The sequence below is a fragment of the Juglans regia genome, unplaced genomic scaffold (genome assembly GCF_001411555.2).
Source record: "Juglans regia cultivar Chandler unplaced genomic scaffold, Walnut 2.0 Scaffold_746, whole genome shotgun sequence".
NCBI classification, from domain to species: domain Eukaryota; kingdom Viridiplantae; phylum Streptophyta; class Magnoliopsida; order Fagales; family Juglandaceae; genus Juglans; species Juglans regia.
This window is the reverse complement of record NW_023362361.1, coordinates 101,449-128,205: the sequence shown is the minus strand read 5'-3', so window position 1 is coordinate 128,205 and position 26,757 is coordinate 101,449. Positions and strand designations below refer to the sequence as shown.

The window sequence follows — 26,757 nt, the reverse complement described above, 5'->3', positions numbered from 1 at the left end:
TTAAAGAAGTATTTTTTATTGATTTGTTTTTTACTTTCTGATTAAGGAAGTGTTTTTTAATGATTTTTTTTTTACTTTCTGATTAAGGAAGTATTTTTTAATGATTTTTTTTTTTACTTTCTGATTAAGGAAATATTTTTTAATATATTTTTTTTACTTTCTGATTAAGGAAGTGTTTTTTAATGATATTTTAAATTTATTTTATTTTTTAAAAATATTTATAAGTGTAAAAAAAATCTATATAAAAAATAAATTAAAAAATTACACATAAAAAGTACATGTTAAGCTCAACGAGAGCCCCCAACGGGGGCTGTAATATGACTATTTTAAATATTTTTTAAAAAAATCATAATATTATTAAAAAATATTTTCTTAATCATGAAGTAAAATAAAAAATTATAAAAAAATATTTTTTTATAATTTTTTATTTTACTTCGTAATTAAGAAAGTATTTTTTAATATATATTTTTTACTTTTGGATTAAAAAATATTTTCTTAATAATATTTTAATTTAATTTTATTTTTTTAAAATATTTTAAAATATTAAAAAATTTATATAAAAATTATTTAAATAAAATATATATTAAAAAATACTACAGCCCCAGCGGGAGCTCCCAGCGGAAGCCCCCAGCGCGGCTGTAGCACTACCCTTTTGCAATATAGATCCAATATATATATATATATATATATACAGTGTAGATTTGATTAACTTCTCCTTGTCGTTTTGCTTTCTTTAAAGTAAAACTAGCATTTGTATTTTCCTTCTCTAAAACCGTGTTTATTAAGATACTGACTCCGTGGCTGACATCCCTAAAAAGCACCAAACTCCTGTCGTTTCTACAAGAACTCGAGGATTGGTCGAGTTAAGTTGGATGGCCTGTCAAATGCGTCCTCGTGACCTCAACGGGTCACTTCACTTGTATATTTTTTAGTCCCGTTAATATTTAAAATATATTTCGTTTCATTTTATTTTATCATTATAAAATATAATAAATAATTTAATTTTAATAAATTATAAAATAATAATAATATTAAAAATAATATTTTATTTTATTTTAATTTAAAACCATCTCATTCCATTTCTAAATCTAAATCAACCGTTAATGCGACGGTACCTTGAACAGCGTGACCCTTTGAAAACTTATCTACTGCTTATTTCATTTCATTTTCGTATAGAAATATTAAATTTTGATATCATTTTAAATTATTATTTGTCTAGAAGATCTAAGTTACTTATAAATAACAAAGTTGACTCTTATTTTTTCTGAGTGATCAACAGATTTTGCAAAATTTTGAAAGAACTTTTGAGGTTTTTATACGAATTCTTTTATTTTTATCTTATTTTAACTAAATGACATGTTTTGAAAAATTGTAAACATTAAAAAGAAAAAGGTAATGTCTAAAATTCAAAAACGAAAAAGATAAATCATTCAAGACTCGAAAACTTCATTTTGTTTACCATTTTTCAAGAATATTACCTCACATTTTTAATTCAAAATTTTAAATTTTGATAATTTCAACTATGAGAGAATAAAATAAGAGTAGTATTACGTGTATTTACAACTTTATCTATAAAATTCATTTTGTCAAATATTTTTTAAAAATTTTAAATATCATATTTATTAGCGTGACTTAAATTTTTTTATGAGTAATAATATATACCACACTCTTATTTTATTTTAATCGTAATTATTTAATAATAATAAATATATTACACCATATTTAATAAAATAAAAATAAAAAGATAATATAATATATAATTTTTTTTTTTTATAAGCATTGACATCGGTAGAAAGCACTCAGCCTTTTTTTTCTCCTCCTACTCTGTCAGTGCAACGTTGGACCGTACAAGTTGGAAGCACTCACGTCTCGCTTATTGTCTCTCCATGTGCAACGTCGGACCGCACTAGTTCAAAGTTCAAACTGTACACTCACATATCTTCCCCAATTTTCCCACAGGAATCTTGGTCCAAATTCTCCTGTCATTTACCTGGACTTATATCTATATCTTCGATTTCCTCGTACGATTACGTCTTCTTTTAGATTTTCGATTAAGATGAGATAAATTGCTGATTTAGTTGCTTGGTCGATCAGGAATTCTTTGCTCCCCGTAGGAAGAAACGCGATAGTGAAGGCATTGACTCGAGAGTGAGAGCTGAAATATGAAACTCACACCGAGAGAGGTGGAGAAACTGGGTCTTCACAATGCCGGGTACCTAGCACAGAAGCGTCTCGCTCGTGGTCTAAGACTCAATTACACTGAAGCTGTGGCTCTCATTGCTACGCAGGTGCTGTATAATTCTGAGGCACTGTACCAAACGTGAAGTAGAAATAAATATATGCGCTGTATAAACCTTGTGTAGATACTGAGTGAGCTGCATCTTTGCGGTGTATTTTGGAACATGGAGAATAAGAATTTGGTGTTTTACCACTAATTTCATTTCTTTTATTTATTTTTATGTTTGAAGATTCTGGAGTTCGTACGCGATGGTGATAAATCGGTGGCGGAGTTGATGGACGTTGGGAAACAACTTTTAGGAAGGTATTATTGTGAATTCTGTATGTTACATGTTTGTTATGACGTTGTTCACTTGTTTGTACAAAGCTTTGGTACAGACTTAGATACACAAACAAATCCATACATACATATATACGAATAATTTTCCAGGTAGTATTGTCAATTGTATGTATAATTTGGTTTTCTCTAATGTTGGTTGTACAAGGCACAGAGTTGGTTCATAGTAGCTTGTTTTAAGTATTTGATTCCATTGTGAATCATCAGAGGTTCCGACGTATAGAAACTAAATGTTGTCTTGTGTGTTAACAGGAGACAAGTTCTTCCTGCTGTACCATATCTTTTGGATTCTGTACAGGTATAAAGTGATTATGTTCCAAATTACTATTGAACCTTCCCGTGAACTCATCAATTAGGGATGCCGAGTTTTTAGTTTTCTTTTTATATTTTCAATAATTCGAGCTAGCGATTTACCTCAGAAAGTTAATATTTACTGGTACATTTTGCTTTAGGGTATGAAAGTTGATTGGATGTTGTTCTGTTTACTTTTTGATTTGAGGCTTGAGAAGCTTAAAACATATTACGCGATAATAAACATGTATCAAACTTCCACCTTGTTATACCCTGAAACTCTGCCCTCCTCTTCCCCTGCAAAAAAGAGAGAACATCAAAAGAGAAAAAAAGGAAGAAACTTGCTTTGAACTGCATTATCAAGTTAATTTAATTGTAGGTTGAAGGGACCTTTCCTGATGGCACTAAGTTAATCACCGTTCATGATGCAATTGCTAGTGAACATGGAAATCTGGAGCTAGCTCTACATGGTTCTTTTCTTCCAGGTAAGGGCATGCCCTGTATTTTAAAGTTTGGAAGTACTTTCTTTCACAAGCAATTTATCCTTGATTGTGTAGCGGTAATAGTACTATAATACAGCATCAGCATCATGCCTAGTAATAATATGGTTTTTGGAAGGAAAAAGGTTATTGTCAGCAGAAGCATCCTATGGAGAATTTAAATCTTACTCTCCATCTGTTGTCTCTGGATGTGGCACTTTGCATCCTTGCAATTTAACTTAAAAAAAGCTTCAGGACATAATCAGAATTAGACCAATATTTTCCATACATGAAGATCCTCAATTGGGAAGTTAAATTTTCTAGTAATCCATGAGCTTTTGTGGTGATTGATAAACACTTTCTAGGTGTTGTTCCCTTCCTTTACATGCATGTATAAAATAAAATTCCTCATGTTCTCATTTTTCAATTAATTGTGAGAAACTTTTTAGAGTATGCACCACGTTTAAAGTTGAATGTGCATGGCTGAAATAGCATTTTGTTTCTGCAGTTCCTTCTCTAGAAAAGTTTCCTGGGGTAGAAGATAATAAAATTCCTGGTGAGATTATCTTTGGAGGTGGAAATATTACACTTAATCATGGAAAACAAGCAGTAATCCTCAGAGTTGTCAACACTGGAGACAGGCCGGTTCAGGTGTTTCATTTAACCTATTAATCCTTATATTTGCGGGATCCTCGTCTTTTCCTTTTTCCCTCATTTGCATTTATCCATGGTTATTTAGTTGGAAATTATCTACTTGACTGCAATCATCTTCCTACTATATTCCCTTGCAGCTTCAAAATTTGGTGATGGAACTCGGAATGTTTTCTGAGTTATAATACTGCATTGTGATATTTATTTGAAGCAAACAATCATTCGAAGATATTTTGACTGGCAGGCTGCTACTTTTTCAGCTTTCTATGTTATTTGGAGAGTTGAAACCCTTTCTGTAGTCTGAATTGGTTTGTATAGCTTACGTGGTTGACAGTCAGTTGCGAGTCTATTTTATGTTGGGGGCGTAGACAGTTTTGGAGCTCCTCACATCAAACATGGGTCTGGGATAGGGCGTTGCTGGCATACAGCGGGTGTCAATGAGATTGGGTACACACCATAGCAAAGACCTCTCACCAATTAGACGCCAAATACCCTACATAATTGTTTTTCTTGGGTAGTTCTTACTTGCAGCATGTTAAGATAAATAATAAAATCTACCTCTTTCCATCAGCTTAAGTTTTTGTGACAAGTGGTGATTTTACATGGTATTAGAGCAGATGTCCTGAGTTTGAACCCTGACTCTACACTCTATCCTATTTAATTAAATATTCCATTTGTTGAGCCTACTCATTGAGGGAAAGTCTGGCCCACAAGTGAGGGGGAGTGTTAAGATATAAAATAATAAAATCTACCTCTTCCCATCAGCTTAAGTTTTTGAGCAAGTGATGATTTTACACAACATCAATCAGGAATGAAAAATTTAAGATTCTTGTTGTATGGACATACTTTGTTTTGCATAGTGACTTGTGTCAAAATATTGAATCATCCAATTTATATGACAGGTTGAGCCTGTAAACATCTCATATATATTTTCTTTATCTGAGTAAATATATGGAAAACCAAATCCACGCTGTTTCAGGTTGGCAGCCACTATCACTTTATTGAGGTGAATCCCTACTTGATTTTTGATCGACGGAAAGCATATGGCATGCGCCTAAACATACCAGCAGGGACAGCTACACGATTCGAGGTTGAACTCGCAGCCTTCATTGATATTTTTATTTTTTAAGTATTTGCTATTATCCAAGAAAATACAGCAAAAACTTCTGGGGTGGTTTATCTTCTGTACATTAATATTCTGCCTATATTTTTGGCTTTTTATGACCTTCACATGTAAGAAATTTTTTCCCTAGCAAAATATATATATATTTTTTTAAATCATATTGTAATTGAATACTGTTTTATTTTTCCCTTATTACATCAACGTGTTCAGACATGTTCTGCTATTTGATTATTTGACTCTATGCATTCTTAGTACAACAAATGTTTTGTTTGGCCAGCCTGGGGAAACTAAAAGTGTCATACTTGTAAGCATCGGAGGTAAGAAAGTGATCAGAGGAGGACATGGCATTGCTGATGGTCCAGTTGATCATGCTAAATTTAGAGAAGTCATGGGAGCTGTAAACTTGAGAGGTTTTGGGAATCTGGAAGAACATAATGCTAGGTTAGGCGTTCTGTTGGGCAATTGTGTGCCCGCTTGTTTCACTTTATTTTGTGATATCAATTGGATTGGTTGAATAAGTAAATTGTTCCATTTAATGATAAGGATAAATGCAAAAGCCTTACCTCAAACTGAATTTGCAGTGAAGGCTTTACTGGAGAACATTCCGCTTTCAGCAAAATAATCTCTCACGAGGAATATGTCAACAAGTATGGCCCTACGACTGGTGACAAAATTAAGCTTGGTGATACAAACCTGTATGCTGAAATTGAAAGAGATTTTGCTATTTATGGTGATGAATGTGTCTTTGGAGGTGGGAAGGTTATAAGAGATGGAATGGGCCAGTCATGTGGGCATCCACCTGCTGTTTCTTTGGATACAGTTATTACAAATGCTGTGATAATTGATTATAGTGGAATTTTTAAGGCCGATATTGGGATCAAGGATGGTCTTATTGTTTCCCTTGGGAAAGCAGGCAATCCAGACATCATGGATGGTGTATTTTCAAATATTATAGGGGTAAATGCCATACTCACAGTGCAGATAGTATTGATGGTTCAATTACCCACCATTTTAATTGCACATACTCATCCCTTTTCAATAATAAGGTTAACACTGAGGTTATTGCGGGGGAAGGAATGATTGTAACTGCGGGAGCCATAGACTGTCATGTCCACTTCATATGCCCTCAATTGGCATATGAAGCTATATCAAGTGGTGAGCTACCCAACTGGAAATACTTTTTTGTGAAACATCAATATTTAACTACTGATATGTGTCTATACTTTCATAAAATTGGTGGCATGTTAAATATAGATGATATGTGTCTATACTGGAAACTTGTAAACATCAATATTTAACTACTTGTATGTGTCTGTACTTTAATAAAATTGGTGGCATGTTAAATATAGATGACAAAAGTATTGAAGCTCAATCATCTTGTTATGCTTATGTTATATCTGGACGCCATAGATGCTTTTTCGATTCCATGGTATCAAACTTAATTAATAACTTGAAGTGAATCAGACTCAAATATTTTTGGGCCGGTTGCACGTTATCATTCATTACTGCTTGACATGCTTGTATGAAGTACATTTTTTTTGGTGCCTAGAGTTCAGGTGTCTGTCCCTTAGCAATCTGAGTAACCTCTGGATGTAAACGAAAATTACTGAAACAATCATCTCTCCGTAATTTTTACTTCATTTTTCTGAAACATAATTATATGTAGGAACCACAACATTAGTTGGAGGAGGAACGGGACCTGCTGATGGAACGCGTGCGACAACTTGTACTCCAGCAATATCACAAATGAAGTTAATGCTGCAATCAACTGATGAGATGCCTCTAAATTTTGGTTTTACGGGAAAAGTATGCTCAATTTGTTTTAGGTTTCATAAATTTGTCTCTGCTTTTTCCCCCTTTACACATTTAAGGAAGACCTTTTACTAGTCATTATTTATATGAATGGGCAGCGCAAACGTTGAATTCTAAAATCTTTTCCTGCTTAGTGCTTCCCCCGGGGTTTCTTCTTTTTTCTTCTATCCCTATCGATTTCTTCTACTTTTCTTCTGTTGTTATCTTTGTTTTTCAGGGGAACAGTGCAAAACCTGATGAACTACATGAAATAATTAGAGCCGGGGCAATGGGACTGAAGCTGCATGAGGACTGGGGAACTACTCCTGCTGCAATAGACAATGCTTTGAATGTTGCAGAACAATATGACATCCAGGCACTTTTTATGTTTTGAATATTTCTTTTGCATTTATGTAAACCATTTTGAGTTTCAACATCACTCCCCAAATTTTTTTTATCTGTTTTTTGGACAGGTTAATATCCACACGGACACCTTGAATGAATCGGGATTTGTTGAACATTCTATTGCTGCATTTAAAGGAAGAACTATTCATACCTACCACAGGTACAATTTGCATGCTGCTTGCAATAGCAACCAGAAAAAAAAAAAAAAAAAAATTGCATGTGCATACTTGTGGCATTTGTTTTCAGTCTTCTAAGTTAGATTTCGTGTAAAAAATGATGATAAATAATAATAAGAATAGGTTTATAAAATTCTTATGCGCGAAAGCCACAGCAACATAGCCGACCATTTATTTGGGCTAAGAAGCCGCTACTCAGATAGTTCTGCAGCCTCTCCAAGTCTTTCTTGGAGTTCAAGCTAGCTGGATTTGTGGAATTTTCTTGGCCACCTTTTTGCCTCATGACAATCTTTTGCCTTAGAAGACATTCTTGGTTTTTTGACATTAGTGGGCTAGTTTACCACCACAGTGTTATAGCATTATAGCTCTTTATGCAAGGCATTAAATGCATTTTTTGGTCAATGTCTCGTCTTTTTTTTTGGCTGTTGCATACAGTAATTTAGTTCTACAGGAGCAACATGACTGAGGCTCCTTTTCCTCACACCATGGGTAAAGTTTTGCCTGGTCTATATATATGTGTCGGCACTTTCTAAACATAGAGAGAAGAAAATAGCTGGACTAAGTTAATTAGTGTTAACAGATAGCTCTCTTTATGAGTGACTGAGTTGTTGTGTATTGGGTCTTGGATTTGGTGTTTGCCACTGCCTTTTATACTCTGTCTTTGTAAGAAAAATGGTTTCCTGACTGTCTTCAATGTGGACTTACTCTATGTCCTTATATGTTATTGACTTTTTTCGTTCTCCCTCTTCTTTATTGTTAGCCAACTAAAATGTTACTTTTGCATAACACAGTGATATCAAAGCCATCAATGTTTTGTATTTGTTTATTGATGGGAATTTTACTTAAAAGTGGCTTTGACATCTTGCCCTTTTTGGTCATACGGGGAGTACTTTTTCACCCTTTCCATAGTTCAGATTTTCACATATTGCTGCCTATCCTTCCTAAGCTTAGGTTGTCATGACTGATAACTATGACTGATTGCAGCATTTTAGGTGATTTTAATTCTTTCTCTTGTTGATAGGAGTCAAGAAGTTCATCTACTTTTTACTTTTTGCCTTATTTTCAACCTTTCAAGCTTTTGATGGTTGTCCTACTTCCTTGATTCTTTGGGACAGTGAAGGTGCTGGTGGTGGTCATGCTCCAGATATCATTAAAGTATGTGGTGTAAAACATGTCCTGCCATCATCTACGAACCCCACACGGCCTTTTACTTTCAACACTATAGATGAGCATCTTGACATGCTGGTATGCAAAAATAATGGAAATAATGATACAGTGTGCAACCTGAATCTCCAGTTATCAATTGGGTTTTAATACATACAGATGGTCTGCCATCACCTCGATAAAGATATTCCAGAAGACGTTGCTTTTGCTGAATCAAGGATAAGGGCTGAAACAATTGCTGCAGAGGATATTTTGCATGATATGGGGGCAATTAGCATCATTGCTTCCGATGCACAAGCTATGGGTCGCATTGGAGAGGTTAATAATTCCTTTTCTTTTTACTCTTTTCATTCCCTCGCAAAGGTTTTTGTTGGAATAATTCTGTTAGTATTTGCAATGATGTTCTGAACTTGTCTGATAAAACAGTCAACTGAACATTAGAACATCGTGAGACCTGGTAGCTTAGTTGATACTATGGATTTCAAGTTATTCTGATTGATAAGATACATTCACTGTTTTTAAAGGTAACTAAGAAAAATCATCTTCCAATGTATGGAGACAGGCTCTGGGTGCTGATACAGCCACTCAACATGACTCTGGCAAACGTACAAAACAAATCCTACTGAGGATGTAGGACAGGGTCACCTCATGATAAAATGAAGTGCTTGTTGCTAAGCTCTAATGTTGCCAAGTTATGATCTTATATTAAGTTTCCAACTTAACAATGGGATGTTAGCATTCTCTTGAGTGCACTCCAACAGATGAATTCTGCTTAACGTTTGTCCTATCAATCTTCCCTTAATTATTGTGGCTCATATTGTCTTTTTTATCCAGATGTTTATATATGACAGCATTAATAGTCTTCGTATCTGAAGAGGTCTTGCAAAATCTTTTGTTACCAGGTGATTAGCAGAACTTGGCAAACTGCCCACAAGATGAAGTTACAAAGAGGGTCGATTGACCCTAGTGGACCAGACAATGACAATCTTCGTATCAAGCGTTACATTGCTAAATACACAATAAATCCTGCCATAGCTAATGGTCTTTCTGAATATGTTGGCTCAGTTGAGGTATGCTAGTTCTAGTATCTAAGAGCTCAATACAATGTGGGCCAAATAAAAGTATATGTATCACATTTATCTTGTTCACTCACTCCCTTGGATTCAGTCTCGTTCGGTTTTTGATTAGTTCATCAATGGTTGGTTGGTCCCCCCCTAAATGTATCCAATATAGGAAGCCAACCCATTCACAGTAAGTTGATACCAATACCCTAATCACAAAATCTGGATATAGTTGACTGCAGTCAGTAATTCTGTCAAATCGTGACATTTCAGTTGACTCGAAGATGGGATCCAGTGGGTTCTGGATGATCTATCAAAAGTTCTAACATTGTTCTTATATTAATATGAAGTGTATCAAATTTTCCCCTTTTCTTAGTAACATTTGTTTCTCCAGGTGGGAAAGTTGGCTGATCTTGTTCTTTGGAAGCCATCCTTCTTTGGTGCTAAACCAGAAATGATAGTAAAAGGTGGTGCAGTTGCGTGGGCTAATATGGGCGATCCAAACGCAAGCATTCCCACACCTGAACCGGTAAAGTTTCCTTTGACTTCTATATTCTGGAGCATGTTATACGACAGATTGATGAGCTTGGTTTATCCACATCGAGCAATTGTTTTGAATTTATGATATTATAAAATGTTGACTACATCAACGGAAATTACATCCCACAGTTTGAAATCGTCTCATTGTTGGGTTGGAACATTGACCTGCAACTTGATAATAAATCTGACTTGGAGGTGCCGGTTGTGCCCAACTTTGATGCATGAACTAATTAAACACAAGTTTATACATAAAAAAAAAAAAAAAAACTTAAGACATAAGTGAACCTACTTAGAGAACTTCCAACCATTAAAAGGTCTCACATACTTCTGGATGGTTAGAAAAATTGCATTCGATTTGGCGCTCAAAAGAAAGTTATAGATTGTATGAATGAAGAAAAATCTTGTGCTGAGATTAGTACAGAGAATTCAAGATAAATGGCATCAAGCTCCTTTCTTACTGCGATAACGTTTTCAGGTAATGATGAGGCCCATGTTTGGAGCATTTGGCAAGGCTGGAAGTGCTCACTCCATTGCTTTTGTCAGCAAGGCATGAATCTCTACTTTGCCCTCTCCCCTCTCTCTCTTTTTTCCCTCTCTTTCTTTCTTGTAAGTAAGTTTGTGTTTGTTTTCCTTTCTTATATCTCCCTTACAAACAGGCAGCTTTGAATATTGGAGTTAAAGCCGCATACGGACTCAACAAGAGAGTAGAAGCTGTGAGCAAGGTTAGGCAGCTAACCAAAGCTGACATGAAACTCAACAATGCTCTTCCAAACATCACGGTGGACCCAGAGACATACACGGTCACAGCCGATGGTGAGGTTCTTACCTGTGCTGCAGCCACCACCGTTCCTCTTTCTCGGAATTACTTCCTCTTTTAGGCATATTGGTAATATGTCTGAGCCTCTAGCAGTTCATGTTTTGAAGTAGACTTTCCAAACTGAAATAAATGACGATGCTTCCAAAATGAACCGAAATAGCACTTTCCTAATAGACTCTTTGACTGGATGTCTACTCCTTCTCCACCTGAACTACTCCTTGCTCTTCCCTTGACCTCTAATTTTAATTCTTGCCCTTTTTACTTTGTAACTCTTTTTTTGTTTTCCTCGTAACAAATCAACGAACACAAAATCTCTCTTTGAATGGACTTGCGTGGATAACCACAAATGATGTTGGGTTTAAAAATTTTGCTAAGTTAAAAAATGTCATGAACTTCTTATGGCTAGACTGTTTCGGGATTTAATAAGATCCCAATGTAAAATAGTATGTAAGAACATCGTTTTCTAACTTTTAACTTCAATCTTTTACCTATTCTATAATTAAAAAACCAAAAAGACAAAGAAAAAGTTATCGAAACAACCATTATTCGATGCGTTGTAGGCGGGAGAAGGCTCCCCCAAATCCCAAACCCACCCATAGGAGGTAACCTATGACAACACCTCTCTTTCTTTCGGGTAGTGAAAAAGTTAGAGCGTTACGCTGCTCTAAACCCAAAAAATGTGCATAAAAAGTAGAGGATTAAAGTTCTTCAAAACTGAAGAAATATACATGAGCAATTAGAAGAGGAAAACTTCTTTTCCTGCATTTTCTTGGTGAGCAAACAGATTATTGGTGTGAATTGTGCAAAATAAATCTTAAGGAAAATATTGGTGTGAAATGTGAAACGGAAGAAAGTAAACTCTCTATCCCTCCATTACCCTCCGAATCTATATTTTTCATCACTCCAAAATTGGAAGGAATGGATTCGCCATCAACCTTTTGTAAAGGCATGACAGACGTTCTTAACCTTTTGTAAAAACTTGCAAGGAAGAATATGTAATCAACTCCGTATGGTTTGACAGTTATGGGATTTGACATCCCAATTTAATAATCTAGGTACCTAATTATTTTTCCAGCCATTACTATTTCTGTAATTAGTGGCTGTACACGTAATTTTAATAGTGATATTACGTGGTTATGAAATAAAATGAGGTGAAATATTTTATTAAAATTTGAATAAAATATTATTAAAATATAATTTTTTAATATAATTTATATTTTAAAATTTTAAAAATTAAATAATTTATTATATTTTATATAAAAATTTTAAAAAATTATAATAATAAATTAAAATGAAATGGAATAATTTTATATATCAAACCGGTGCTTAACTTTTGGGGAGGAAGCGACAAAAGGAAGACTTGAAGTCAATGAATCATGCCAAAAAAACATAAAAAAGAAAGCGCTAAAGTACTGACCCCACGTTTATTTATTTTTTTTATTTTTTTATTTTCAGCATGATACTGGGTCCATTTAAACACGATGATAAGGATTGGAGTAGTATTTTCACTCCTTTAGTATCTCTCTCAAAGCACAACAAGCAGGTACTTTTTTTTATCCTGTAATTTTCAAGCTTCAGTTCACATAACTTGCTTGCAGTTCTAGTTCTAAGTAGTTTTGTTGCAATCCATCTCTCTTTTTTTTTTTTTTTTTTTGCAATCCATCTACAATAGTTGTATTTTCCCTTTCCTCAGATCTGTTATCTCTTTGCCAGTTTTTCCCCATCTATTAATGTAACTTCCCGATCTTAGATCTGATGTCTATTGCTTTTTTCAAACTTTTCATCATCAAAAGCTGTAAGAAACGGTAAACTCAAAAAGGAAGAGAATCAGAGAGCATATTCATGGAGAAGGAAAAACTTCGTATTCCATTGAAAAGCACTAGCAGGAAATTCTGCATGCTACAGTGCACTAGTAAGTGGCCACTATATACAGTCTGTCATAACAAACTAACAGATTCTATCTACTAAAAATAGCTGCCAGCTAATATTCACAAATAATAAAAAATAGACAATATAAAAAGAATACACAATGGAGGATCATCCTTTTTCATCCTTTAGTGTCACGTGCACAGCACTTGTGGTTGTTGCAGTAGCTATACGACCTGCAGCTTGTGAGTTGGTTGCATCTTTATTGTGTAATAGCCCCTCGCAAGATGGAGAATAGAGATTTACTATTCCCATCTTGGACAAATGTGAGTGAAGGAGATAGGAAGGTAAAGCTTTTGTAAATATGTCAGCAAGTTGGGACTGAGATGCAACATGGGCTGTGGTGATGCTGCCCTCTTGTATTTTGTCTCTGATCAAGTGGCAATCGAGCTCGATATGCTTGGTGCGCTCGTGGAAAACTGGGTTTGCAGCGATGTGAAGGGCTGCCTGGTTGTCACAGTAGAGAAATGCAGCTTGGTCGTGTGATATTCTGAGATCATTGAGAAGATATTTGAGCCATGTGAGCTCGGAACAAGTGGCTGCCATTGATCGATACTCAGCTTCAGCTGATGAACGAGAGACCACGGATTGCTTCTTAGATTTCCAAGAGACAAGTGAATGGCCAAGAAAAATACAATACCCAGTAACAGATCTACGGGTATCTGGACAAGAGGCCCAGTCGGAGTCACAATAGGCCTTTAGTTGCAGCTGAGATGTGGAGGATAAGAGGAGACCTTGTCCAGGGGCAGATTTGATATACCTGAGAACTTTATGAGCAGTGGCTAAGTGTGCATCAGTAGGTCGATCCATAAATTGGCTCAAAAGCTGAACAACATAGCAAATGTCAGGCCTTGTGAGAGTGAGATACAATAAACGACCAATGAGTCGACGATAAATGCTAGGATCTGGAAGAGGGTCACCAGCATCTTTGCTGATTTTAAAATTCTGGTCTAAAGGCAGTTTAGTAGGTTTGCTGCCAAGAGTGCCTGAATCAGCTAAAATGTCCAAAGCATACTTTCTTTGGCACAAGTGAATTCCTTGAGAGGATCGAGCAACTTCCAAGCCAAGAAAGTAGCGTAAACTTCCAAGATCTTTGATTTTAAATTGTTGATTCAGAAAGATTTTAAGAGAATCAATGGAAGCTTGAGAGTTACTAGCTACGATGATATCATCCACATAGACTAGTAAAGCAAGAAAAGAAGTTCCATCTAATTTAGTAAAAAGACTATAGTCTGCTTTGGATTGTTCAAAACCAAACTCAATGAGAGATGAAGAGAATTTGGAGTACCATTGTCTAGAGGCCTGCTTAAGGCCATAGAGACTCTTAAGCAGTTTGCAAACTTGATGAGGACCGCCCTTGTTGTAACCAGGTGGTTTTTGCATGTAAATTTCCTCGGTTAAATCTCCATGTAGGAAGGCGTTGTTGACATCAAATTGGTGAAGGAGCCATCCTTGTACTGCTGCCACAGTGAGTAAAACCCGAACTGTCACCAACTTTGCAACTGGTGAGAAGGTTTCTGTGTAGTCTATGCCTTTTTGCTGTGTAAAACCCTTTGCTACAACCCTGGCTTTCAGCCTTTCAATTGTTCCATCAGAGTTATACTTAATTTTATACACATATTTACAAGCAACAGCTTCTTTACCTGGAGGAAGATCAGTGATAATCCAAGTTTTGTTTTGTTCTAAAGCTTGCAATTCAGTGTCCATTGCCTGACACCAGCCAGGATCATTTACTGCTTGTTTGTAGGTGGTTGGCTCAAATGAAGTAGAAATGGAAGAAGAGAAGGCACGAAATGAAGGATTAAAATTCTGGTAAGTTAAAAAATTGTGTAGGGAAAAATCTGTACCTGCAATTTTGGAGGTTGTCTTGGCCAATGATTGAGATGGAGCTGGAAGTGAGGCTTGTTGGCAGTGAAAATCACGCAGGTACTGAGGTGCCCTCTTGACTCTAATGGACTTGCGAAGGGGATGATTAGATGGTTGTGGAAAGGCTGATTGAATGGGAGGAAAAATAGGTGTGACAGCAGTGGGTGAAGAGGAAGGAAAATTTGTGTGAGATGTAGGGTTGGTTTGAAGAGGAAAAGAAGGGAAGTCAAGGAGATTTGGCAAAGGTTGTGTGAACACAAAACTGTTTTTATCAGAGGGAGTTGTGTTGGGTGAGGAGGTTGAGTGAAATGGGAATATGGATTCATGGAATATAACATCCCTAGAGATAAAAGTGGTTCGTGTATTGAGATCAAGGAGTTTATAACCTTTAATGCCAAAAGGGTAGCCAAGAAAAATACATTTGCGACCTCGGGGATCAAATTTCTTTCTACCATGGACAAGGGTAGTAGCAAAGCATAGAGATCCAAAAATCCGCATATGAGCATAGGGAGGTTGTGATTTGAAAAGTAGCTCATATGGAGTTTTATTTTTAAGTAGAGGACTTGGGGTTCTATTAATGATGTAAGTGGCAGTTAAAACACAATCATTCCAAAATTCAATGGGAAGTCCAGCTTGAAACTTTAAAGCCCGAGCAACATTAAGTAAATGTTGGTGTTTTCTTTCCACAATACCATTTTGTTGGGGGGTAGCAACACAAGTTGTTTGATGAATTATCCCCTTGGTGTTAAAAAAATCTCTCATTAAAAACTCAGCCCCATTGTCACTTCTTAAAGTCTGAATTTTAAGGGAAAATTGTGTCTCAACCAGATTTGAAAAAGATTCAATGCATTTTCGAGTTTCAGTCTTATTTTGAAGTAAATAAAGCCATGTAGTTCTTGTGAAGTCATCAACTATAGTTAGAAAATATTTTGAACCATCATATGCAGCAGTAGAACATGGTCCCCAAAGGTCACAATGGATTAGTTCAAAAGGCCTCAAAGTCTTGTGAGTGCTGTTAGGAAAAGGAAGTTTGTGAAGTTTAGCTAGAGGACAAATGCAACAAGATTTTTCATTAGTTGAAGAGGTGTGTTGCTTTACAATAGGATCAGTAATCAAAAGTAAACGAGAAAATGATAGGTGGCCTAGACGACAATGCCAAAGGTCTGAAATAGCCACATTGTTTATGACAGAAGCTGAAACAGGAACATTAGTTTTGAAGGAATTCAAAAGAATGGTGGCTAGAGTTGAGGGAGCAACTTCAGTTTGTAGCAAGTGATATAAGCCATGTCTCACTTCACCCTTCCCAATCGTTGTCCAAGTTAAAAGGTCCTGGATAAAACAATAATCAGAGAAGAAAACCAGACAACAAGTGAGAGAGGTAGCAAGCTTTTTTGCTGAAAGGAGATTAAAATGGAAGGATGGAACACATAGAACATCTTTGAGTAAAATGGACTTTGTGAGTTGAACATTACCAGTGTGTGTAACAGGAACTTGGTTCCCATTAGGTAATTTGACAGAAAATGAAACTTGTTTTGTGATGGTAGTAAGAAAAGAGGTGCAACAGACCATATGGTCTGTTGCTCTTGTGTCAATAATCCAAGGAGTGTCAGTGAGTTTGTGTGTATAAGTAGAGAAACAAAAAGGAATACCAGAAATGTTAGAAGGCAATGAGGGGTTGAAAATGGACTGTATCTGATTTGCAGAGTGAGGAGCAGCAGTTGAAGATTCCCGTGGCTGAAGCAAGGCAATGAGTTGCTGATATTGAGTTCTAGTCAAACCAACTCTCTCATCACTGATTTCCTTAGGTTCAGAAGCATTAGAGAGGCTAGACTGATTAGCAAAAACTCCAGAAGATTGAGATTTGCTGAAAAATTTATGACCCGGTGGATAACCATGCAGCTTGTAGCATTTGTCAACAATGTGACCAGGTAAATGGCAATGAGTACATATGGGGGCCTCGGCATGACCAGCTTTGAAGCATGATTCAAGGGAATGACCTAGGATCTTGCAATGGCTACAATAGGGTCTGTCCTTCTTGAAAGGGGGTCTGGATTGGGCAGAAAATTTGGTGTTGGGATAAGGTTTCTTAATGGCTAAGGCCATTAAGTCAGGGTTTGGAATGGTTGAAATCAGGTTGTGTTGTTGTTCTTGTTGGTGAATTAGAGAAAACACCTTAGTAACAGGGGGCAAAGGGTCTAAGAGCATAATCTGATCACGCACATTAGCATAAGAATCACGCAAACCCATAAGAAATTGAAATACACAATCTCTCTGGTAACGATCCAAAAGGGTTTTCATAGAACCACAGTTACAAGCAGGAATTGGATCATAAATGGAAAGCTCATCCCAAAGAGTTTTCAGCTTACCGTAGTAAATACTGACTGAATCGTTGTCTTGAAGAAGGCTGGAAAGTGTTTTCTTAAGCTGAAAGATCCGAGGCCCGTTTTGTTGAGAGAAGCGATCCTGAAGATCGAGCCAAATTTCCCGAGCATCATCGACAAAAACAACGCTGGATTTTATGGAGGGACTAATGGAGTTCTGGATCCATGAGACGACCATGTCGTTGCAGCGTTCCCACAGCTCAAGAAGAGGATCCTCTGGATCGATAGGTTGAGAGATGGCGCCAGAGATAAAACCCAATTTGTTTTTCGCACGGAGTGCCCGTCGCATAGCACGGGACCAAGTCGCATAGTTGTCTGTGGTGAGTAAATCAGTCACGAGGATAACGGCAGGATTGTCACCATTGTCCAAACGAAAGGGATTGCCAGGATCACCAAGATTCAGAAATCGGGATGCAGGTAAGGTGTTTGTGTTTATGTGTGAATGGGCAGAAGAAGAATCATCGGAATGTTCCAGTGTGTCTTCCATGAGGAAAAAAAAAAAAAAACCTTAGTCTCTTGATACCATGTAAGAAACGGTAAACTCAAAAAGGAAGAGAATCAGAGAGCATATTCATGGAGAAGGAAAAACTTCGTATTCCATTGAAAAGCACTAGCAGGAAATTCTGCATGCTACAGTGCACTAGTAAGTGGCCACTATATACAGTCTGTCATAACAAACTAACAGATTCTATCTACTAAAAATAGCTGCCAGCTAATATTCACAAATAATAAAAAATAGACAATATAAAAAGAATACACAATGGAGGATCATCCTTTTTCATCCTTTAGTGTCACGTGCACAGCACTTGTGGTTGTTGCAGTAGCTATACGACCTGCAGCTTGTGAGTTGGTTGCATCTTTATTGTGTAATAAAAGCTGGTTACTCTATATACATAGTGACAGTAAAATCGAGGATAGATCTGTTTTGTGATGGTTTGATATACTGATACCAGAAGAATCTTGGTGTGAATGGTATATTTTTCTCAACGTTAAACTCTGGTTTTTTGGTCAGACGTGTATTGAACTCTTCTTCTCTATCCTACACCGTGAGACCGATCTTCATTTGCACCATTTATTTGGACTCCAATCCTTAACATCATCGGCAATCAGCCTCCTAAACATCAGCAATTCCTCCAGGTCAGGTTCTTACTCCAAAAAAGATTTCGATCTAAGATGATTTAAATTGCTAATTATAAATTTGATTGCTTGTAATTGTCACTTTTTTGGGGCTATGTCTTGGATTTGACCGTGGCTTTATGCCTTTGTCCCAACACCCCGAATCTTACTTGTGCAGATGTTGTTGCATGTGTGCGTGTGAGAGAGAGAGGAGATGAAAGAGAGAAGAGTAAATTATATTGATTTCGTCCATGAGCATCCGTTGGTCTTCAAAGAAGATCTGGAAAATGATGGGAACAAGGAAGCTGTTTGCTCGAGGTGCGCGGAACCAGTGTTGGGTCCCGGCTACAAATGCTCCGAATGCAACTTCCTACTTCATAAATCATGCAATGAACCGCCCCTCGAAATACACCACCACCCTTTGCACCCAAACCACACCCTTGATCTCAGATCGCCATCAGAATATAATAGATGTGATGCCTGCCGCGAGAATTGCGGGGGACGCTTATTTTACCGTTGTGAGCAGTGTAATTTTGACATCGACATCAATTGTGTTTCCCGCTGGCGAAGTAGCATTGATAAATGTCACCGACATGACTTCTTCCCCATCTTGGAGCAGATCCAATTCACTTGCAATGCCTGTGGTGAGGAAACCAAGGGCATCGCTTACCTATGTAGCACCTGTCGATTCATGGTTCACCGCGAATGTGTTGATTATCCTCGCACCATCAGTTCAACTGTACATAATCACTCTCTCACTCTCACATGTTCTCTTCATCAAATGGTAGAGGAGAAGGACGACATATTCTGTAAACTTTGCCATAGAACGGTAAAAACAAAGTACGGAGTTTATTATTGTCAAGATTGCAGTTATGCTGCCCACTTGCAATGCGCAAAAGATGTTGAAGGTGAGTACATGGACCTAAGTGCAACCACAGAGTTGGTACCTTGCGAATCTGATTTGGTCTCGGAGATCAAACATTTTAGTCATGAACACAAATTAATCATCAGTAAAAAGGAGCTTGAGGATGATAAGATTTGCGAGGGATGTACGCTTTCAATCTCGCCCCCGTTTTACAGCTGTGAGCAATGTAACTTCTTTCTGCACGGTCGCTGTACCATACTTCTTCCCAAGAAGAAACTGCCCCTTTTTCACCAACACCCACTCACCCTCCTCTCACAGGCACCTTTCCCAAGTGGCATATTCCAATGTTATACTTGTGACCGTTTTCAACATGGCTTCTGTTATAGATGTGACTTGTGCGAGTACATTTTCGATATTCAATGCTCTTCTCTTCCGGAAACTTTAAAGCATGAAGGTCACCAGCACTCCCTCTTCATAGGTTTGAATCGTGATAAAGTAATATGCAATGGTTGTTATGATGAGGATCGTCCTTCTCACTTATTTGTATGCCCCGAATGCGAGACGTTCGGCTTGTGTGTTAGATGCGCAACTCTTCCATATAGAGTTAGGTATGAATATGATTTACATGATTACTTGACACTCACGTATAGTGTTGAAGACGATTCTGGAGAATACTATTGTTTTATTTGCGAGAAAAGTAGAGACTCAAGGAAGTGGTTCTACTATTGCAAGGAATGCGACTTTGCTGCTCATCCCGATTGTGTTATTGGCAAGTATTCGCGCATCAAGTTTGGAAGAACCTTCACATGTCTTGAATATCATGATCATACTCTCACTATTGTCCAGAAGAACGAGTACTCTGCTCCGTGTGATACTTGTGGCACCACTTTTGATGGCGTGGCTGTAGGATGCACTCGATGCAAATTCAATTCCCACTTAATTACTAGGTGGTGGGGCTCAGAGAGAATTTGTGCCACGCAAGATTAGAAGTCGCAATATGCTTCAATAGCAATAAGATTATAAAGAAATAGATGGTATATCATGAGGATATGATGTCATATGGAATTTTTATGTATTGTATAAACTGCACATGAGCATTTATCGCTGTTTATATCTAATATTTGAATTGAAGCTTTCTTTTTTCTTTTCACTTATCAAAAAAAAAAATATTTGAATTGAAGCATTAATTAGTAATTAAACGTGAAAATAAATATATAGTTGAGAACTGAGTTTGGAAACACCCAACTAAAAAAGGAAATTCTATAATGGTCAAGGAGAGGCAGAAAATTGAGGTTGCACTAACTAGGTGGCTGTACTTGCTGGAACAATCTGTAAGTGGGAGAGTTTCATTGTATAAGTTCTATTTATATATATTTGAGTTTTGAATAATCTTTTTAGCATAGTTATTATTTGATGTGAAATACTTGGGCCTGTTTGGGGTTGTGTTAGGAGTTTTACAAATTGTTTAAATAGGCTTAAAAACTCTTTAGTGAAAAAAATTAGACTATTTGATTGTTATGTATTAAAATATTTTTTAATTTCAAATAAACTAAAAAATATATTTGAGAAAAAACATTATTTTTGTGTTTTTTTTAAACGTACTTTTTTGAATAATGCGGAATGTAATTTGAATTTTAAAAAGACTATTAATAGGCCGTGAAAATACCCATACAAATTTAAGAAATTACAATTTTTAAATTTTCAATAATATGATCATAATTTTTTAAAAATTAAATGATTGTCTTTTCAACATCAAAAGATACTTTTTTAATTTGTTTACAAATAAATGTATGGTGAAAATACTTCAAATACATGGTTACTAATCAGTAAATAGATTTTTAATAATAGAATTTTTTTACTTAACCTATAAGTTAGTAGCCCTAAACCTATATATTTGAATAGAGTTTTACTATATATTTATATACACATGTGTTGCGTCGATGAATGTCTCGCATACAGTATATAAGGTTTTTTACTCTAGTGAGAGAATGCATGGATTGATAAGAGATGATCGTAGTGACATATATTTTTTTCGGATTTTGGATTTTCCAGAATGAAAGAACGTGAAAATGATAAGAATAAGATTAAAAAACTACAATAATAATATAAAATTAGCTGATCAACTGATCATCACCGGAAGAACACAATAAATAAATAAACGTTGACTACAAAGAAAAGTGCCATATTATTCCATCTGCCACTTCGTACCCATGCGCACGTACCACTAGATTTACCTTGTTGCGGTGGTTGATAATTATTTTCTTTTTTTTCTTTTGTAATTTGGGTAATGAATAGTAGAATTTGTCATAAGATGTTTTTTTTTTTTTTTATAGAATTTTGAGTTGTGAGGTAATGAATAGTAGAATTTTTGAAAAAGTTAAAGTTGGGTAACAAAAAAAAGGGGAAAAACGACAAAATACAAATAAAAACAATTGTAATTTGTTACCCTTTAATTAATTAATAGATATTTTAAACTTTATATTCCAATTGTAAAGTGTATAACATCTCTAAGTTCGGAAAATGTATATCCTATTTGCATTTGGATTGAAAGATTAATTTTTTACATGAAATAAACGGTGTTGATTCCATTTTTTGGACATTGCAATTATCAAATGGTCGGAGGCCCAAAAATAGAGAACAAGTGAACAATATAAGGTATCCTCTAGTTATACATATTATTTTATCTTATCTCATTATTATAAATTTTTTAAATTTTTACGTAAAATATAATAAATAATTCAAATTTTTTAAATTTTAAAACAAAATTATATTTAACTTTCAACTTATTTCATTTGTTTAACAAAATGAAACTTAAATGAAGTAAATGAGATTAATATTTTTGCGCTTTGCTTACGTTTACAAGAGGTTCCATTTGGTTATTGAAAGAAGTGAAATCTTAGTAATGTTATTTTAAAAAATAGAAATAAAAATAGCAACACATATTAGATCCCAAAATATCGGTCCATCGACATTTCAATTCTGGCTTCGTTCCCGGAGCTACTGTTGTTGTTTGCCAAACTGTTTTTTTGAAAGCGTCACGTGCTCTTGAGTATGTTGGGTATGTTGTGATGACTTTGGTTGCATTTAGATATTAAGTTGAGTTGAATTAAATTAAATTGAATTTTTTATAGATTTTAAAATTATTAGAGAACAAGTGAACGATAAGATTTCTTTATGTTATACAAATTATTTTATCTCATCTTATTATTATAAAGTTTTTAAATTTTTACGTAAAATATAATAAATAATTTAATTTTTTTAAATTTTAAAATAAAATTATATTAAAAAATTATATTTAACTTTCAATTCAACTCATTTGTTTAACAAAATGAAACTTAAATGAAGTAAATGAGATTAATATTTTTGCGCTTTGCTTACGTTTACAAGAGGTTCCATTTGGTTATTGAAAGAAGTGAAAACTTAATAATGTTATTTTAAAAAATAGAAATAAAAATAGCAACACATATTAGATCCCAAAATATCGGTCCATCGACATTTCAATTCTGGCTTCGTTCCCGGAGCTACTGTTGTTGTTTGCCAAACTTTTTTTTTTAAAGCGTCACGTGCTCTTGAGTATGTGGAGTGCGTTGTGATTACTTTGACTGTAATTAGATGTTGAGTTAAGTTGAATTAAATTGAATTGAGTAGTAAAATAAATTATGTAAGGTTCATATAAATCGAATTTAAAGTACGTGGGGCAGGGAAGTCTGAGCGGTAGCAAGTGATAAAAGAGCGAAGTTACTAGGTGCATGGATTGTACGAAGAGATATATATATATATATATATATTTATATTTATATAGTAGGTTGTGATCGAATATCTTGACTCTTTTGTCGTTGCATTAGCATTCATATCATGATATCCTCATTCGGGCCATGGTGGGTAGAGAGAGATGGAAGATATATAGGAGATTGGCTTTGTTTGCTTGGGTTAGGGTTGGGGGTGGGGTTTTGCTAAAGCCTCTGCACTGACTGGTCATGTCTGACGCCAGAGACAATTATTGATGTATAGGTTGAGCTTTGAAAAGAATATATGCTTAATTTATTTGCCAGTCTTAAATCTCTTGGTATCTAAAGAAAGAAAGAACGAACCATTCTGACAAAATAATTCTATTTATTATCACAACACGTGAAAAGCATCTAGCGTCCGTTTTAATTAATTTCCATAATCTGTTTACGTGACCAATAATAATTTAAAAAAAAAAATTAAGTCCAAGATAAAACATATGGAATAAATAATATCTAATTATTTAATATTAATATGACGAGAGGATGATAAAGAATAAGATGATAAATAAATTTATTGTTACTATTTAGACCTTCAATCCATCCCTTCTTGTAGTCGCTGGGTCGGGGGGGCCATCTTATGTAGTTAAGAGTTAAGAGTTAAGACGCTGAGGAGTTGACATCTCATCTCATGTAGCTGTTTTTGCAGTTGTCGTAGAGCATCCACAGACAGGCACGTGTTTTGGAATTAGATACAAAGATTGTCCAAAGTTTTCAGTACTGGTGCAGTGGCGTGCTACGATGGAAAGCTGCAAATTAAATTGAATTGAGTACTTTTTACTTTTTGCCTTATTTTCAACCTTTCCAGCTTTTGATGGTTGTCCTACTTCCTTGATTCTTTGGGACAGTGAAGGTGCTGGTGGTGGTCATGCTCCAGATATCATTAAAGTATGTGGTGTAAAACATGTCCTCCCATCATCTACGAACCCCACACGGCCTTTTACTTTCAACACTATAGATGAGCATCTTGACATGCTGGTATGCAAAAATAATGGAAATAATGATACAGTGTGCAACCTGAATCTCCAGTTATCAATTGGGTTTTAATACATACAGATGGTCTGCCATCACCTCGATAAAGATATTCCAGAAGACGTTGCTTTTGCTGAATCAAGGATAAGGGCTGAAACAATTGCTGCAGAGGATATTTTGCATGATATGGGGGCAATTAGCATCATTGCTTCCGATGCACAAGCTTTGGGTCGCATTGGAGGGGTTAATAATTCCTTTTCTTTTTACTCTTTTCATTCCCTCGCAGTGGTTTTTGTTGGAATAATTCTGTTAGTATTTGTAATGATGTTCAAAACTTGTCTGATAAAACTGTCAACCAAACATTAGAACATCGTGAGACTTGGTACCTTAGTTGATACTGTGGATTTCAAGTTATTTTGATTCATAAGATACATTCACTGTTTTTAAAGGTAACTAAGAAAAATCATTTTTCTATGTATGGAGATAGGCTCTGGGTGCTGCTGATACAGCCACTCAACATGACTCTGGCAAACGTACAACACAAATCCTACTGAGGATGTAGGACAGGGTCACGTAATGAAAAAGTGAAGTGTTTTTTGCCAAACTCTAATGTTGACAAGTTATGATCTTATATTAAATTTTCAACTTAACAATGGGATGTTAGCATTCTCTTGAGTGCACGCCAACTGACGAATTCTGCATAACGTTTGTCCTATCAATATTCCCTTAATTATTGTGGCTCATTTGTCTTGTTTATCCAGATGTTTATATATGACAACATTAATAGTCTTTGTATTTGAAGATGTCTTGCAAAATCTTTTATTACCAGGTGATTAGCAGAACTTGGTAAACTACCCACAAGATGAAGTTACAAAGAGGGTCGATTGACCCTGGTGGACCAAACAATGACAATCTTCGTATCAAGCGTTACATTGCTAAATACACAATAAATCCTGCCATAGCTAATGGGTTTTCTGAATATGTTGTCTCAGTTGAGGTATGCTAGTTCTAGTATCTAAGAGTTCAATACAATGTGGGCCAAGTAAAAGTATATGTGATCACATTTATCTTGTTCACTTGGATTCAGTCTCGTTCGGTTTTTGATTAGTTCATCAGTGGTTGGTTGGTTGGTCCACCCCTTAAATGTATCCAATATAGGAAACCAACCCATTCACAGTAAGTTGATACCAATACCCTAATCACAAAATTTGGATATAGTTGACTGCAGTCAGTAATTCTGTCAAATCGTGACATTGCAGTTGACTTAAAGATGGGATTCACTGGCTTCTGGATGATCTATCAAAAGTTCTAACATTGTTATATTAATATGAAGTGTATCATTTTTTCCCCTTTTCTTAGTAACATTTGTTTCTCCAGGTGGGAAAGTTGGCTGATCTTGTTCTTTGGAAGCCATCCTTCTTTGGTGCTAAACCAGAAATGATAGTAAAAGGTGGTGCAGTTGCGTGGGCTAATATGGGCGATCCAAACGCAAGCATTCCCACACCTGAACCGGTAAAGTTTCCTTTGACTTCTATATTCTGGAGCATGTTATACGACAGATTGATGAGCTTGGTTTATTCACATCGAGCAATTGTTTTGAATTTATGATATTATAAAATGTTGACTACATCAATGGAAATTACATCCCACAGTTTGAAATCGTCTCATTGTTGGGTTGGAACATTGACTTGCAACTTGATAATAAATTTGACTCGGAGGTGCCGGTTGTGCCCAACTTTGATGCATGAACTAATTAAACAAAAGTTTATACATTAAAAAAAAAAACCGAACCTAATTAGAGAACTTCCAACCATTAAAAGGTCTCATATACTTTTGGATGGTTAGAAAAATTGCATTCGATTGGGGGCTAAAAGAAAGTTATAGATTGTGTGAAGAAAAATCTTTTCAGATTCTGACAGTAATCTCTAATCTCAGGGGTTCTACTGAGATTAGTACAGAGAATTCAAGATAAATGGCATCAAGCTCCTTTCTTACTGCGATAACGTTTTCAGGTAATGATGAGGCCCATGTTTGGAGCATATGGGAAGGTTGGAAGTGCTCACTCCATAGATTTTTTTTCAGCAAGGCATGAATCTCTACTTTGCCCTCTCCCCTCCCTCTCTCTTTTTTCCCTCTCTTTCTTTCTTGTAAGTAAGTTTGTGTTAGTTTTCCTTTCTTTAATCTCCCTTACAAACAGGCAGCTTTGAATAATGGAGTTAAGGCCGCATTCGGACTCAACAAGAGAGTATAAGCTGTGAGCAAGGTTAGGTTGCTAACCAAAGCCGACATGAAACTCAACAATGCTCTTCCAAACATCGCGGTGGACCCAGAGACATACACGGTCACAGCTGATGGTGATGTTCTCACCTATGCTGTAGCCACCACCGTTCCTCTTTCTCAGAATTACTTCCTTTTTCTGGCATATTGGTAATATGTCTGAGCCTCTACCAGTTCATGTTTTGAAGTAGACTTTCCAAACTGAAATAAATGACGATGTTTCCAAAATGAACCGAAATAGCACTTTCCCAATAGACTCTTTGACCGGATGTAATCATGGACCTATCCGTGTTAATCATAGACCTATCCTCATCAATGATTAACATATCATCAACGTAAAAAGGAGTATGACAAACTTGCCATCCTAGAATCTTTGAACATAGACACACTGATCTGCAACATGTCTCTTGTAACCATGACTGATCATGAATGAGTCAAATTTCTTGTACCATTGCCTCGACGCTTGCTTGAGGCCATAGAGACTCTTCTTTAGCTT

The 26,757-nt window shown here is 35.8% G+C and overlaps 2 protein-coding genes and 1 pseudogene across 5 annotated transcripts; all 3 read left to right on the top strand.

Moving 5' to 3' along the window:
• The first annotated feature begins 1,830 nt into the window (after positions 1-1,830).
• LOC109019707 (urease) lies at positions 1,831-11,342 on the top strand. 2 transcript variants are annotated; one of them, XM_019002062.2, is made up of 19 exons: positions 1,831-1,925; positions 2,095-2,288; positions 2,469-2,542; positions 2,828-2,873; positions 3,246-3,351; positions 3,854-3,996; positions 4,976-5,086; positions 5,397-5,560; positions 5,701-6,076; positions 6,166-6,274; positions 6,786-6,925; positions 7,149-7,286; positions 7,384-7,475; positions 8,607-8,736; positions 8,815-8,973; positions 9,558-9,725; positions 10,111-10,245; positions 10,732-10,803; positions 10,913-11,342. In XM_019002062.2, the coding sequence occupies exons 2-19, from the start codon at positions 2,163-2,165 to the stop codon at positions 11,132-11,134; spliced, it is 2,511 nt and encodes an 836-aa protein (XP_018857607.1). In that variant the 5' UTR covers positions 1,831-1,925; positions 2,095-2,162; the 3' UTR covers positions 11,135-11,342. The 2 variants fall into 2 exon arrangements, with proteins under 2 accessions (XP_018857607.1, XP_018857605.1); XM_019002060.2 differs by having other exon boundaries at positions 1,845-2,021.
• A 1,201-nt stretch (positions 11,343-12,543) lies between these two features.
• On the top strand, positions 12,544-20,363 carry LOC109014739. Of its 3 annotated transcripts, none has more exons than XM_035687212.1 (3): positions 12,544-12,616; positions 18,259-18,383; positions 18,541-20,363. In XM_035687212.1, the coding sequence occupies exon 3, from the start codon at positions 18,577-18,579 to the stop codon at positions 20,212-20,214; it is 1,638 nt and encodes a 545-aa protein (XP_035543105.1). In that variant the 5' UTR covers positions 12,544-12,616; positions 18,259-18,383; positions 18,541-18,576; the 3' UTR covers positions 20,215-20,363. The 3 variants fall into 3 exon arrangements, with proteins under 3 accessions (XP_035543105.1, XP_018852790.1, XP_018852789.1); XM_018997245.2 differs by lacking the exon at positions 12,544-12,616 and adding an exon at positions 17,828-17,889; XM_018997244.2 differs by lacking the exon at positions 12,544-12,616 and having other exon boundaries at positions 18,155-18,383.
• A 129-nt stretch (positions 20,364-20,492) lies between these two features.
• Positions 20,493-26,704, top strand: LOC109014741 (annotated as a pseudogene).
• The last annotated feature ends 53 nt before the right edge of the window (positions 26,705-26,757 follow it).